Here is an 11820-nt window from a genome sequence, read left to right on the forward strand (position 1 = left end):
TTTGTATTACAGTATATGAAGACATGGTTCACTGCAAACAAGACGAACTCAACGGCAAGGTCAGCTGAGTGTCCAGGGAAGGGCGGAGATCAAATTAATCTTCCAGGGAGTAAGTCTATGATCTCATCTAATTAGCACACAATATGTCCCCCCCCCCCCTTTGTAAATCCTACTCACTGGGGAATGGGTAGTGCTGTTTATCTCATACTCCAGTTGGAGCCAACTGTGTCATTAGCTCTTGGCCGCTGCTACACGGTCTCCTCTTGAGCTCACCTTCTGAGCTCGCATTAAGGACTCCTGCCTGCCTTAATCAGTGTCAGAATTATCTGTCCTCCAACACAGATCCCAATGTCATCTCCAGCGGCACAACCTCAAGGAAGGCCTATTTTTAACCTCACGATAACTCTGCGTTTCTCAGCGAAGAGAAATTGCCTGACTATCCAATCAGGAAGCAACTCTCTGTGAAACAGAGAGGCCCTTGAAGAGATGTCTCATGGTACCGGGAAGGGAAAGAAAGAGTCGTCCAATAACCAACCCAAGGTATATGAAACACCATCCAATGGGGCTAGTTATTAGATTTATATACCACCTTATATACCACTGAGGTCCAGCACCGAGGGCCTTCTGGCGGTTCCCTCACTGCGAGAAGCCAAGTTACAGGGAACCAGGCAGAGGGCCTTCTCGGTAGTGGCACCCGCCCTGTGGAACACCCTCCCACCAGATGTCAAAGAGAAAAATAACTACCAAACTTTTAGAAGACATCTAAAGGCAGCCCTGTTTAGGGAAGCTTTTAATGTTGAATAGGTTATTATATTTTAGTGTTCTGTTGGAAGCAGCCCAGAGTGGCTGGGGAAACCCAGCCAGATGGGCAGGGTATTAATAAATTCTTATTCTTATTCTTATTCTTATTCTTATATGAGGTGGTGACTAGCTCATGGTCACCCTGTGATTTGAACCCTGGTCTCACTCTATCCATTCTTCTTTGGTGATCACTCGTAGGGGAGTAAGATTGTCTTACATGAGCACAGTCTTAACAGTGAGTCCATAAGTGTCTGTGGAGGCCAATTCTGGATCCATCCACACGTCCTTCCACAGTGGGGACATAGGTTTCCGGGCAGGAGTTGATCATGGTGAGGCTTTGCCAAGCGTGCCTTCCTCTTAGCACATTTCTCTCTTGCGTCTTGAGTTCGAGCATCTTCAAAGCCCAGGACACCTTTGGTAAAGGCTGTTATCCAATTGGACTGCTCACAGGCAAGTGTTTCCCAGTTGTCGGTGTTTATACTACATTTTTTTAGAATTGCCTTGAAAGAGTCTTTCAACCTCTTTTGTTGACCACCAGCATTACACTTTCCCTTTTTAAGTTCGGAATAGAGTAGTTGCTTTGGAAGACAATAATCAGGTATTCGCACATGACCAGTCCAACGAAGTTGATGTTGAAGAATCATTGCTTCAACACTGGTGATCTTCGCTTCTTCCGGTACACTGGCATTAGTTTGCTTGTCTTCCCAAGGGATGTGTAAAATTTTTCGGAGACACCCTTGATGGAATCTTCCAAGGAGCTGGAGATGGCGTTTACAATTGGTCCACGTTTCACAAGCATATTCATTACACCACATTGGCTCACAATGGGTTGAATTTATGTTCCCCTGCTCTTTCGGTGGTACAAGTTCTGCAAGGTTCAAGGGGCATTGCCGGCAGGTGGCTGGGATTTGCATGTAGGGAAATGGGGGCCCATGGCACACCACATCCATTCCCAGCCCATGGCACATCCCCGTTTTAGCCATACCACTGGCTGCAGCTCAATAGTATAGGACCTTTCCACACAAAAGGTCCAGGTTCCATCCTTGGGTTATCTAGGTAAGACTGGGAACGTCCCTAATCTGATACCCTGGTTTATGTATCTCTCTCTGCGTGTGACCTGCTTATGCTTCCTCCACCTTCAGTCCTCTTCTGGTCCTGGGAGACAGTGAAGAAGTGGAGGTGAGGGGGGTAGGAGGAGGAGGTGTGGAAGGCCCTAATTCTGCACCAGTTTGGCCAGTCTCTCCCTCCTGCACGCATTCTTCACTCGCCAGTCCTGCAGCTTCTCCTGACTCGGATTCTCTCTCTTTTTTTAATATAATTTTTATTAGTTTTTTTTTAACATATAATTTTCAACAGTAATTAAACATACTTTTACATCTTATTCAATTCTTTTGACTTCCATCAATCCTGTCTGAAAATTTTCCAATCTCATCTCTCAGTATGCATTTCTTATCTTCCCTCTTACATTTCAAACTCATAACCAATATCTCTATCTTTTTCTACTTTGTAACACTTCGTATATTTCTCCTAACAAAACTTCTTGTAGTCCTACTAGTGTGATTTGTTGATTACAGTTGCTCTTCAAATAATTCATATACTTCTTCCAATCTTCTGTAAATCTCTGGTCCGGCAGGTTTCGAATCCTTCCTGTCCTTTTGTCCAATTCTGCATAGTCCATTAATTTCGTCTGCCATTCTTCTTTCGTCGGAATTTCTTCTTGTTTCCATTTCTGGGCTAACAATACTCTTGCCGCAGTTGTTGCATATAAGAACAATTTAACATCTTGCCTTCTCCTGCCTCTGATTCTCGTCTCTCGTCTGTTCCAGGTGCACCCAGATCACGGATCCCTTCTTCTAAGTCAGTCCTCAACCCCTCTGCTCCCGGTGTCCACTCCTCAGTGTCCAGCCAGTCCCTGACACCCTTCCACAGCACGTCAGCAGCAGTATATAAATACCTGCCACCAATCATTCAGAGGAAAGGCTGTCTCTATCTCTGTGGCCTCATGTCGCACCTACTTAGAGCACACAAGGAGGGATTTTTGGTGGTGATAACTATGGGAAAAGGGTCCTTGGCACAATGAGATAAGCACAAATGTAGGAAGAGCACATTGCTAATACTTATATTTTCCAAAACCTTGCAGCTGGGCTGGGGAACCTATGGCTCTCCAGATCTTTCTAGACTTGCACCCCCATTATTTGCAACCATTGCTTATGCCAGCCGGGGATGATGAAGGTTGCAGTCCCGCCACAACATCTGGAGGTGAGTAAGAGGAGACATGAGAGAAGTTTATAAAATTAAGCCCGGCATGAAGAAAGTAGATACAGAAAAGATGAAAGAAATGGGTGAGAACAGGAGTCTTGTCGGCATCAATTTATTAAGCTGGGTAGGTATTTTCAAACATCAAAATACAATGATGGGGGCAGCTTCATCTGTTGACATTCTGCATTGCTTGTGTGCCGCACCCCTGATTTACTTTTGGGCTCTAACCCCTCTCCCACCTGCAAAAAGAGGACACACATTTTTTTTAAATAAATAATTTTTATTTATTTTCCAACATACATTTATGATATCATAAGAGGACACGCATTTGCGTATGACTTAATGTGTATGCAAACTTTATGCCATTCTGAGTCTTTTTTGCAAGTGTGCAGATGGCTCAAGTCATGTGCACATGTAGAGTGGTACCTCAGGTTAAGTACTTAATTCATTCCGGAGGTCCGTTCTTAACCTGAAACTGTTCTTAACCTGAAGCACCACTTTAGCTAATGGGGCCTCCTGCTGCCGCTGCACCGCCGGAGCACGATTTCTGTTCTCATCCTGAAGCAAAGTTCTGAACCCGAGGTACTATTTCTGGGTTAGCGGAGTCTGTAACCTGAAGTGTATGTCACCTGAAGCGTATGTTACCCGAGGTACCACTGTATTTGTTTATCTGTGGGTGTGGCCATTTCCCCTTTATCCTTGAGTTTTCTGATATATCAGACTTATATAAAACAATGGGTTAATTAACAAAAAACAACAGGTGTGTGTCGCTGCTGGAACCCAGCAGTAGCCCACCCTCCCTGAGTTCCAAAACCTGGAGGTTCATTGTCAGCATACCCCTCAATTAAATGGAAGTATGGGATGCCACTTGGATATGAACAGGGATCGGCAACCTAAGGCTACATAAAGGACTGAACCGCATTGCAATGTGTTACTTTGTTATGTTATCTTACTGTACAGTCAAACCTCGGTTCTTGAACGGCTCTGTTTTCAAACATTTCAGCTCCTGAACGCGGAAAACCCAGAAGTAAATGCTCCGGTTTTTGAACATTTTTGCGGAACCCGAACATCTGGCGTGGCTTCCGATTTGAGTTTCCCTATTGCAGGGGTTAGCAACCCGCGGCTCCGGAGCCGCATGTGGCTCTTTTACACCTTTGCCGCGGCTCCGGGGTGGATACTAGCGAGGGGAGGAGGCGCATTGTGCGCCCCGACATTCCCCACTGTGGCGGGCGCTGTACTGGCTGTGACGTTGCATGGGGGCGGTGCATGCGTTAGTCACGCACCGTCCCGACGTCACCTTCCCGCCCGCCCGCTACATTGTAAGGGGCATGTACACTGGTCACTGCATTGAAAGGGGGCATGTACGCTGGTCACTGTTTTGAAGGGGAGTGAAGAACACACACACACAAAAAAGGTAACTTGTTAATTTAACGTTTATTTCTATGAGGAGGAGTAATTCTGAGGGGTCAAACAAAGAAATAATAAAAAAGTGACAAAAAAGTTATTTTTGTAATGACGAGTTTTGTGGCTTCCAGTTGTTTTTTTCTTCGGAAACGGGTCCAAGTGGCTCTTTTTGTCTTAAAGGTTGCAGACCCCTGCCCTATTGAATTGAGGCTTCTGCTTTCTGTTTTTGGATATTTCGGAAGTCAAACAGTTTTCTGGAATGTATTACTGTACATTAGAAAACCGAGATTCCACTGTAACTAGTATTTAAAACTGTTCTACACAATGCTGAACTGCTCTAACTGCAGAAGCAGCGATCTCGACAGCAGCTGTCACTGCACCCCCCTGCTGAATCCCACTGCCGCAAGTGCCTGTTTCAGTCTTCCTTGTGGTCTGGCAGCCCTGTGTGGGATCCACTGGATCCACTTTAGACTGCTAGGAAAGTTAGTTCAGGCACTACCTTGCCTGTCTGCAGGATTAAACACTGAAAGGGAAGAGAAAGGGAGTTTCTCCCAAACAAAAGATTACTATAATGTCTGAACATTTTGTCTTGTATCTCAAGTTCTATCACTGCTAGAAACTTACCTCTATCTTTTTTTAAAAAAAAATTAAATTAAATTAAAGCTGAGAATTGAAGGATTGTGGATTTTTTTGCAGGGGAGGGTGCAGCCGCAGCAAAGACAGATGCGAATAATTTCTCCAGTTTCTCTGCTATCTCCTTCTCCTTTTGCACACCTTTCATCCTTGCCAAGTTAGGCAGATCACTGCACAAAGACCACTTTCTGCCTTGCCAATCTGGAATATTGCAGGGCTGTCCTAAGCCCCCTGCAACATGGAGTGGCAGAGTGGAAATAATAGCCTTTGTTGGCATTAGCAACTTGCCTAGAAGGGACAATATTTTTTTTTATTGGTTTTCACAATATTATAAACAAACAAACACATAAGACAAACAACCATAAATCACAGCCTTATTGAAAATTACACTTATTAACTTTGTTAAGTGACTTCCCCGCTTCCCCTTGGTTGAATTTCATTGCATATCCTTTTAAGAGGACAATTTATTTATTTTTTTTAGATGTTTAAACTAAAAAAAAGGGGGGAATGTTTCGTGAGAAATAAGCCCTGAGTGTTGGTTTTATTTTCTTTTTAGGGCACAAAACTCCTCTGCTTATTCTGCCTGTAAAATAGCCCAGCCCTGGAGGAATCTCTTCTCCCTTCCTCAAAATGGCTTCTCTTCTAGGCCGTCGAACCCGGAAGCCTCCCGGAGGCCGCTCTCTCCTTCCTTCTCTCTGCGGCGGAGGCGAGAGGCAGCGCTTCCGGGTCAAGGCTTGACCTTGTCCGCCCGTGCCCTCCCGGCCGCGCTCAAGATGGCGGAGCCGCCCTACAAGCCGGCGCCCCTCTTCCCGCGCCCGCCCCAGCTCGACCCGGCCCAGTACGACGCCTCGCCCCAGCAGCGCGCCGCCGAGGCCGAGCGCGTCGCCATCCGCGCCCGCCTCAAGCGCCACTACCTGCTGGAGCTCAACGACCCCCGGAGGACCAGCATCGTGAGTGGGGCGAGGCGGGGGGCCAGGGCAGAGGGCAGCGCGGCCCAAACTACATCTCCCATCACTCCTTGGCCCTGGTCCTGGCAGCGAGGGATGATGGGAGTTGTAGTCCGACCGCAGCTGGAGAGAGACCCCCAAGTTTGGGGGAAAACGCTGCTTTAGGGTCTTGGGGACCCCTAAGCTCAGTTTAAAATGAAGGCAAGAGAAGGGAACTGGAGGGGTGCAAAGGGGGGAAGAGTATTTTCTGAACCTCCAGTCAGCTGCAAGTTTTAATAATAATAATAGTAGTAGTTTGTCATTGCTTGGGAGGAAAGCAATGACAAACCTAGACAGCATCTTAAAAAGCAGAGACATCACCTTGCCAACAAAGGTCCGTATAGTTAAAGCTCTGGTTTTCCCAGTAGTGATGTATGGAAGTGAGAGCTGGACCATCAAGAAGGCTGGTCGCCGAAGAATGGATGCTTTTGAATTCTGGTGCTGGAGGAGACTCTTGAGAGTCCCATGGACTGCAAAAAGATCCAACCTCTCCATTCTGAAGGAAACCAGCCCTGAGTGCTCACTGGAAGGACAGATCCTGATGCTGAGGCTCCAAGCTACCAGCATGAGGGAGGCAGTGGAAGACAGGAGTGTCTGGCATGCTCTGGTCCAGGGGGTCACAAAGATGCAAACACCACTAAACAACTACTACTACTATTTTTTGTTGTTGTTTAGTCGTGTTTAGTCGTGTCCGCCTCTTCGTGACCCCCCCTTCGTGACCCCCTGGACCAGAGCATGTCAGGCACTCCTGTCTTCCACTGCCTCCCGCAGTTTGGTCAGACTCATGCTGGTAGCTTCAAGAACACTGTCCCACCATCTCGCCCTCTGTCGTTCCCTTCTCCTTGGGCCCTCCATCTTTCCCAGCATCAGGGTCTTTCCCAGGGAGTCTTCTCTTCTCATGAGGTGGCCAAAGTCTTGGAGCCTTGCCTTGGATCACTGCCTTGCCGTGGCGATGGGGCTTGAATAACTCAGAGAAGCTATGAGCTATGCTGTGCAGGCACCCAAGATGGACAGATCATAGTGGAGAGTTTTGACCAAACGTGATCCACCTGGAGCAGGAACCGGCAAGCCACTCCAGTCCCTGCCAAGAAAACTCCATGGACAAAGACAACAGGCATCTAAAAAAGTAGTAGTAGTAATAGTAATAATAATAATTTATTACTTATACTCCGCCCATCTGGCCGGACCACCCCAGCCACTTTGTGCAGCTCCCAACAGAATATTAAAAACATGATAAAACATTCCCACTTTGACCGGGGTATGTCTTCCTCTAAGTATGTTCTGTATGGGGTTTGCCGGGTGCTTTATTGTTTAAATATTCATACACACACACACACACACATATGGGTGCAAGAGGAGGGGTATTACCTCTGGTGGGAAACACGCTGTGCTCCCCCTGGGGTAGTTTGTCCATCTTTGGTCCCCACCCTGCACTCTGCTCTCACCTGCGGCTCCTAGATGCTGCCAGCAGGCAACAGAGGCAGGGCCCCGGGAACAGCTTTGAACAGCGGTCTAAACCAGGTGAGGGGAGCCAATGGGCCTCAAAACCCTCAGAGAGTAAGGGACTTTGCCTGCATGCAAAGTCAGGCTCCTGTGGATTGAGCAGACGAGACCAGTAGTGAGTCCAATGGTCAAGTTGGTTTCTGCACGGGCTGTAGAGGGAAGTGAGGGGTAGATGGGGCTCATCCACCTGGGAAGAAAATCCATCTAGGAGAAGGAAAATTCTGATCCTAAAGTTCTGCTGTCTTGTGGGATATCTTCAGGAGAAAGAAAAGCTAAGGAGTAAGCCGTACACAAATCCAGAGTGGAGTCCCTAAGACGGTTGGCTGGTGCCTTGGTACACCTCCTTCGGGCAACTGCTGCAGCCAGGCTGGTCCAAACATATTGCTCTGCTTTCCTTTGGACCACATCAACAATGCAGGCTCTTGTCATCGGGGCAGCCCAGGACCCTCATAGACACAGCTCAGGCTTGAGCCCTGGAGAGGACACTTCAGTGCTGCTTTTGCAGCAGTTTGACTTCACCCCCGGAGATGCACTTCATTGTCTCTCGAGATAGATGGATGCCACACACACACCCTTAACATAAGCAGAGGTAGGGCCGTAGCTTAGTGGCCGGGGATCTGCTGTGCAAGCAAAGGGTCCCAGTGCGCAGCAAAAAACCCCAATCTGCCAGCACATTTGCAGAGCTAAGTAGGGTCTGCTGTGGTTCCATACTGGATGGGGGACGGCACGTTGAGATTCCTGCATTGCTGGGGTTTGGACTAGATGACCCTTGGGGGTCCCTTCCAACTCTTCAATTCTATGAATCCCCAACATCTCCAGGACGCCTGCCTGATGTTGCTGGGCTACAGCTCCCATCATCCCAGGGCTAGTGGTCAGAGATGATGGGAGTTGCAGTCCAGGTTCAGAAAGGCTGGCACATAAACAGGACTGAGCTACATGGACCAAGGTCTGACTCGGAGTAAGGCAGTATCCTATGTTCCTTTCTGTTATAATTCACATAATTCCTCTCTGTTATAATTCCCCTGCATAATCCAGGGGGAACAACCCCACTCTTATTATCTTCTGCATTTGCCGGTGGTTGCACTTTGTGCCTAAGGTGTACAGTAGATTACAAGTGTCAAGGTGAGAGCTGACATTACCTGGGTAGCATTGGTTACAGCGCACATTTGGGCAGATGTTCACTATCCTCTCTCTGCTTTAGGATGACCCCGCTGTGACTCGTTGGGTTTACGCCCGAATGTACAACGCCTATCCTAATTTCCGTGTCACCCCAAAAACTTCGCTACTGGGAGCTGCGTTTGGGCTGGGGCCCATTTTTTTCTGGTGGTACGTCTTCAAAACGGACAGGGTAAGGCTATAAGTATGGGATCTTAAACAACTGTGTAGTATGAGATCCGGCAACTGGATTTACTAGTATAAATGGCTTGCTGCATATCGTCAGAGGCATATCATAATGGGAAATATGCGTTCTGCTTTATCACACTTTCCTCAGTCCCTTTCCCCTGTTATTTTTGTATCAGTCTGGGGACTCTTGACAATTGACAATTCTGATTTTGGGGGCATCCAAAACACTGGTTTCCATATTTCAGAAATGTTGTTCAGTTAGCTTTTTTTTTTTGTGGGAAAGCTCTTGATGTTCCTTCAGTGATGCACAAATAATTGTATAAATTAAAGGTGGCAGGTTATTGCAAAAATAAAGCCGCTCAGTGAGTGGAGTAGGGGATTAAAAACCCTGTAAACAGTTGAAATCAAAAACAAAGCAATCAACCTTGCTCATCCTTATAATTTTCATTGTGTAGCAAATGTTTTTCTGTTGCCATTTATTTATTTTTTAGGACTTTTTGCCCGCCATTCACCTTAAGATTCAGGGAACGTGACAACAAAGCAACAATAAATTTTACAATTGAAAAAACCAAACACAATAAAACACCAAAAACACAATGTAAAACGTAGACTCAAGGAAGTCCTTAACATAAAATAACTCATCTGTTAGAAGCAGATAAAGGGGTGTGTCTTCAGCATATGACAAAAGCTGTACAATAATGATGCTAAACATACCGCTTTGGGGATGGAATTCCTCAATTGGGAGGCTGCAACAGATAAGGCTTTTCCCTGGGTCACCACTGCCTGGACTAATGGTGCAGAATGACCAAGGCGGCCCTCTCTGCAGATTTTAACATCCAAGAGGAGGAAACCTTGGGGCCCAATTAGTTTAGGGCTTTGAACATTAAGGATAATAATATCCTTGAACTGAGCCCAGGAACAAATTGGGAACTAGTGCAGCTGCTTTGGAACAGGAGTTATATGAGTTCTAAATCAGGCATAGGCAAACTCGGCCCTCCATATGTTTTGGGACTACAAGTCCCATCATCCCTGACCACTGGTCCTGTTAGCTAGAGATGATGGGAGTTATAGTCCCAAAACATCTGGAGGGCCAGGTTTGCCTATGCCTGTTCTAAATGGTACCCAGGAAGTAACCTGGCAGCTGCATTTTGGAGCGGTTGGAGATTTCACACCCTCTTCAAGGGCAGCCCCACGTAGAGTGCACTGCAGTAGTCCTGGAGGCATCCCAAGGCCAAGTAATGAAGAGGCAATAGCTGGCTAATTAGCCAGAGCTGAAAATAGTCACTGCTATCTAACCCTCCACTGATAACTGATTCAGGAGTACCCTCAAGCTACAGCCTTCCTTTCAGAGGAGCGCAGCCTCTCCACAACAGACCATCTCCCCAACTCTCACATTCTAGAACTTAACAGCATACAACACTTCTGACTTTCTTTAAATTGCCCTGAATTTTTAAAATTGAAAGCGGGTGTAAAAACACTTCAGTAAAATAAAATGTGTACTCAGAAGTCTCATTGCTTGGGCTTAGTATCTAGTAAGGGTTGTCGTCTTCTGCTAACTCTGTTGTCTTTGGGCATCACTTTTGTTGGAGCATTTCTTTACCCTTGCTTAGATTTGTGATTTTCCCCCTGTTTTTGTTTTGCGCAGGATAGAAAAGAAAAGCTCATACAGGAAGGCAAGTATGAGCGACCGTTCCCTCTGTTCTATTAAGTGTCCTGTACCTGTGGCTGAAGGGGCTTGGACTCCATCTCTAACCTATTTCAAAATAAATCTCAGTTAGAAACCTGTTTGTTTCCTTTGCGTTTCAATAAATCTTTTGCGTGTGTGCTGAAATTTATTGTGTCACTACAGCTTGCAATTCTGCTTTCAAAAGATGGGTTTTCAGATATCTTCACATTTTAAAAATTACCATACTTTTTGCTCTATAAGACTCACTTTTTCCCTCCTAAAAAGTAAGGGGAAATGTGTGTGCGTCTTATGGAGCGAATGCAGGCTGCACAGCTATCCCAGAAGCCAGAACAGCAAGAGGGATTGCTGCTTTCACTGCGCAGTGATCCCTCTTGCTGTTCTGGCTTAGCCGCACAAAGACTCTTCAGGGCAGCTGGCTTCTGGGATTCAGAATTTTTTTCTTCTTGTTTTCCTCCTCCAAAAACTAGATGTGTCTTATGGTCTGGTGCGTCTTATAGAACAAAAAATACGGTACTGGCCAGAGTGGGGTGCAAAGGCCAGGGACAGAGGAATATTGTTTGAGCAAGTGAAGGAACAACTGACGTGAGGCCTGGTTCTTAAATCTGATATTAGAGTTACCTCTACACAAGAGGCTACAGAATTCAGGAACCTTCTGTTTTCACGATAATGAGGTGACCTCCTTTACGCCTTCCGTGGAATCAATTTGTAGAAATGTAGCTTTGCCAATTTCAGATCTGAGACCTGAGCCTGACATTTGACTATTTTCTTCCACTTGGTTTCAAACACATTTAGGTCTGTCTACTCTGTAGGTGTGGATTGTGCCACTGCTAATGTTTCAAGGATAAAATGGCTCCCATTCACCATTCACCAGGCTCCCACGGATTACGATAACCTCAACCAGTCTGGGAGTTGTAGCCCATCAACATCTGGAGGGTCACCGATTCCCACTCCCTGTTCTAGGCTAAATTACCGCCTTTGAAGGCTGCCCTCAAAACTGCAGCTAGTCCCAAATATAGCTGCTAGGATGCTACCTGGGACTGGGTGTTGGGTCACATCTCACCAGTGCCTTAACAGGTAAATTGACTCCTGGTTCATTTTCTGGTTCAAAATTCCAGTGCTGGCGATAGTTTTTAAATCCTTCTGTGTCTGGGATGTATGAAGGGTCCCCTCCACATCAGCCTGCCCAAACATTTCCCTCTTTAG

General features: G+C 46.4%; 1 protein-coding gene across 1 annotated transcript; it reads left to right on the forward strand.

Moving 5' to 3' along the window:
- Positions 1-5829: 5829 nt before the first annotated feature.
- NDUFB4 (NADH:ubiquinone oxidoreductase subunit B4) lies at positions 5830-10714 on the forward strand. Its single transcript, XM_028712447.2, has 3 exons — positions 5830-6047; positions 8788-8934; positions 10576-10714. The coding sequence occupies exons 1-3, from the start codon at positions 5871-5873 to the stop codon at positions 10636-10638; spliced, it is 387 nt and encodes a 128-aa protein (XP_028568280.2). The 5' UTR covers positions 5830-5870; the 3' UTR covers positions 10639-10714.
- Positions 10715-11820: the final 1106 nt, after the last annotated feature.

The sequence above is a fragment of the Podarcis muralis genome, chromosome 17 (assembly GCF_964188315.1).
Source record: "Podarcis muralis chromosome 17, rPodMur119.hap1.1, whole genome shotgun sequence".
Taxonomy (NCBI): Eukaryota; Metazoa; Chordata; class Lepidosauria; order Squamata; family Lacertidae; genus Podarcis; species Podarcis muralis.

What these genes read in the sequence shown, in the direction of transcription:
- NDUFB4 (XM_028712447.2), top strand. Translation starts at nt 5,871, where the DNA reads ATGGCGGAGCCGCCCTACAAGCCGGCGCCCCTCTTCCCGCGCCCGCCC. An exon ending in ACCCCCGGAGGACCAGCATC is followed by an intron (nt 6,048 to 8,787) that starts GTGAGTGGGGCG and finishes TCTCTGCTTTAG; the next exon opens with GATGACCCCGCTGTGACTCG. An exon ending in ACGTCTTCAAAACGGACAGG is followed by an intron (nt 8,935 to 10,575) that starts GTAAGGCTATAA and finishes TGTTTTGCGCAG; the next exon opens with GATAGAAAAGAAAAGCTCAT.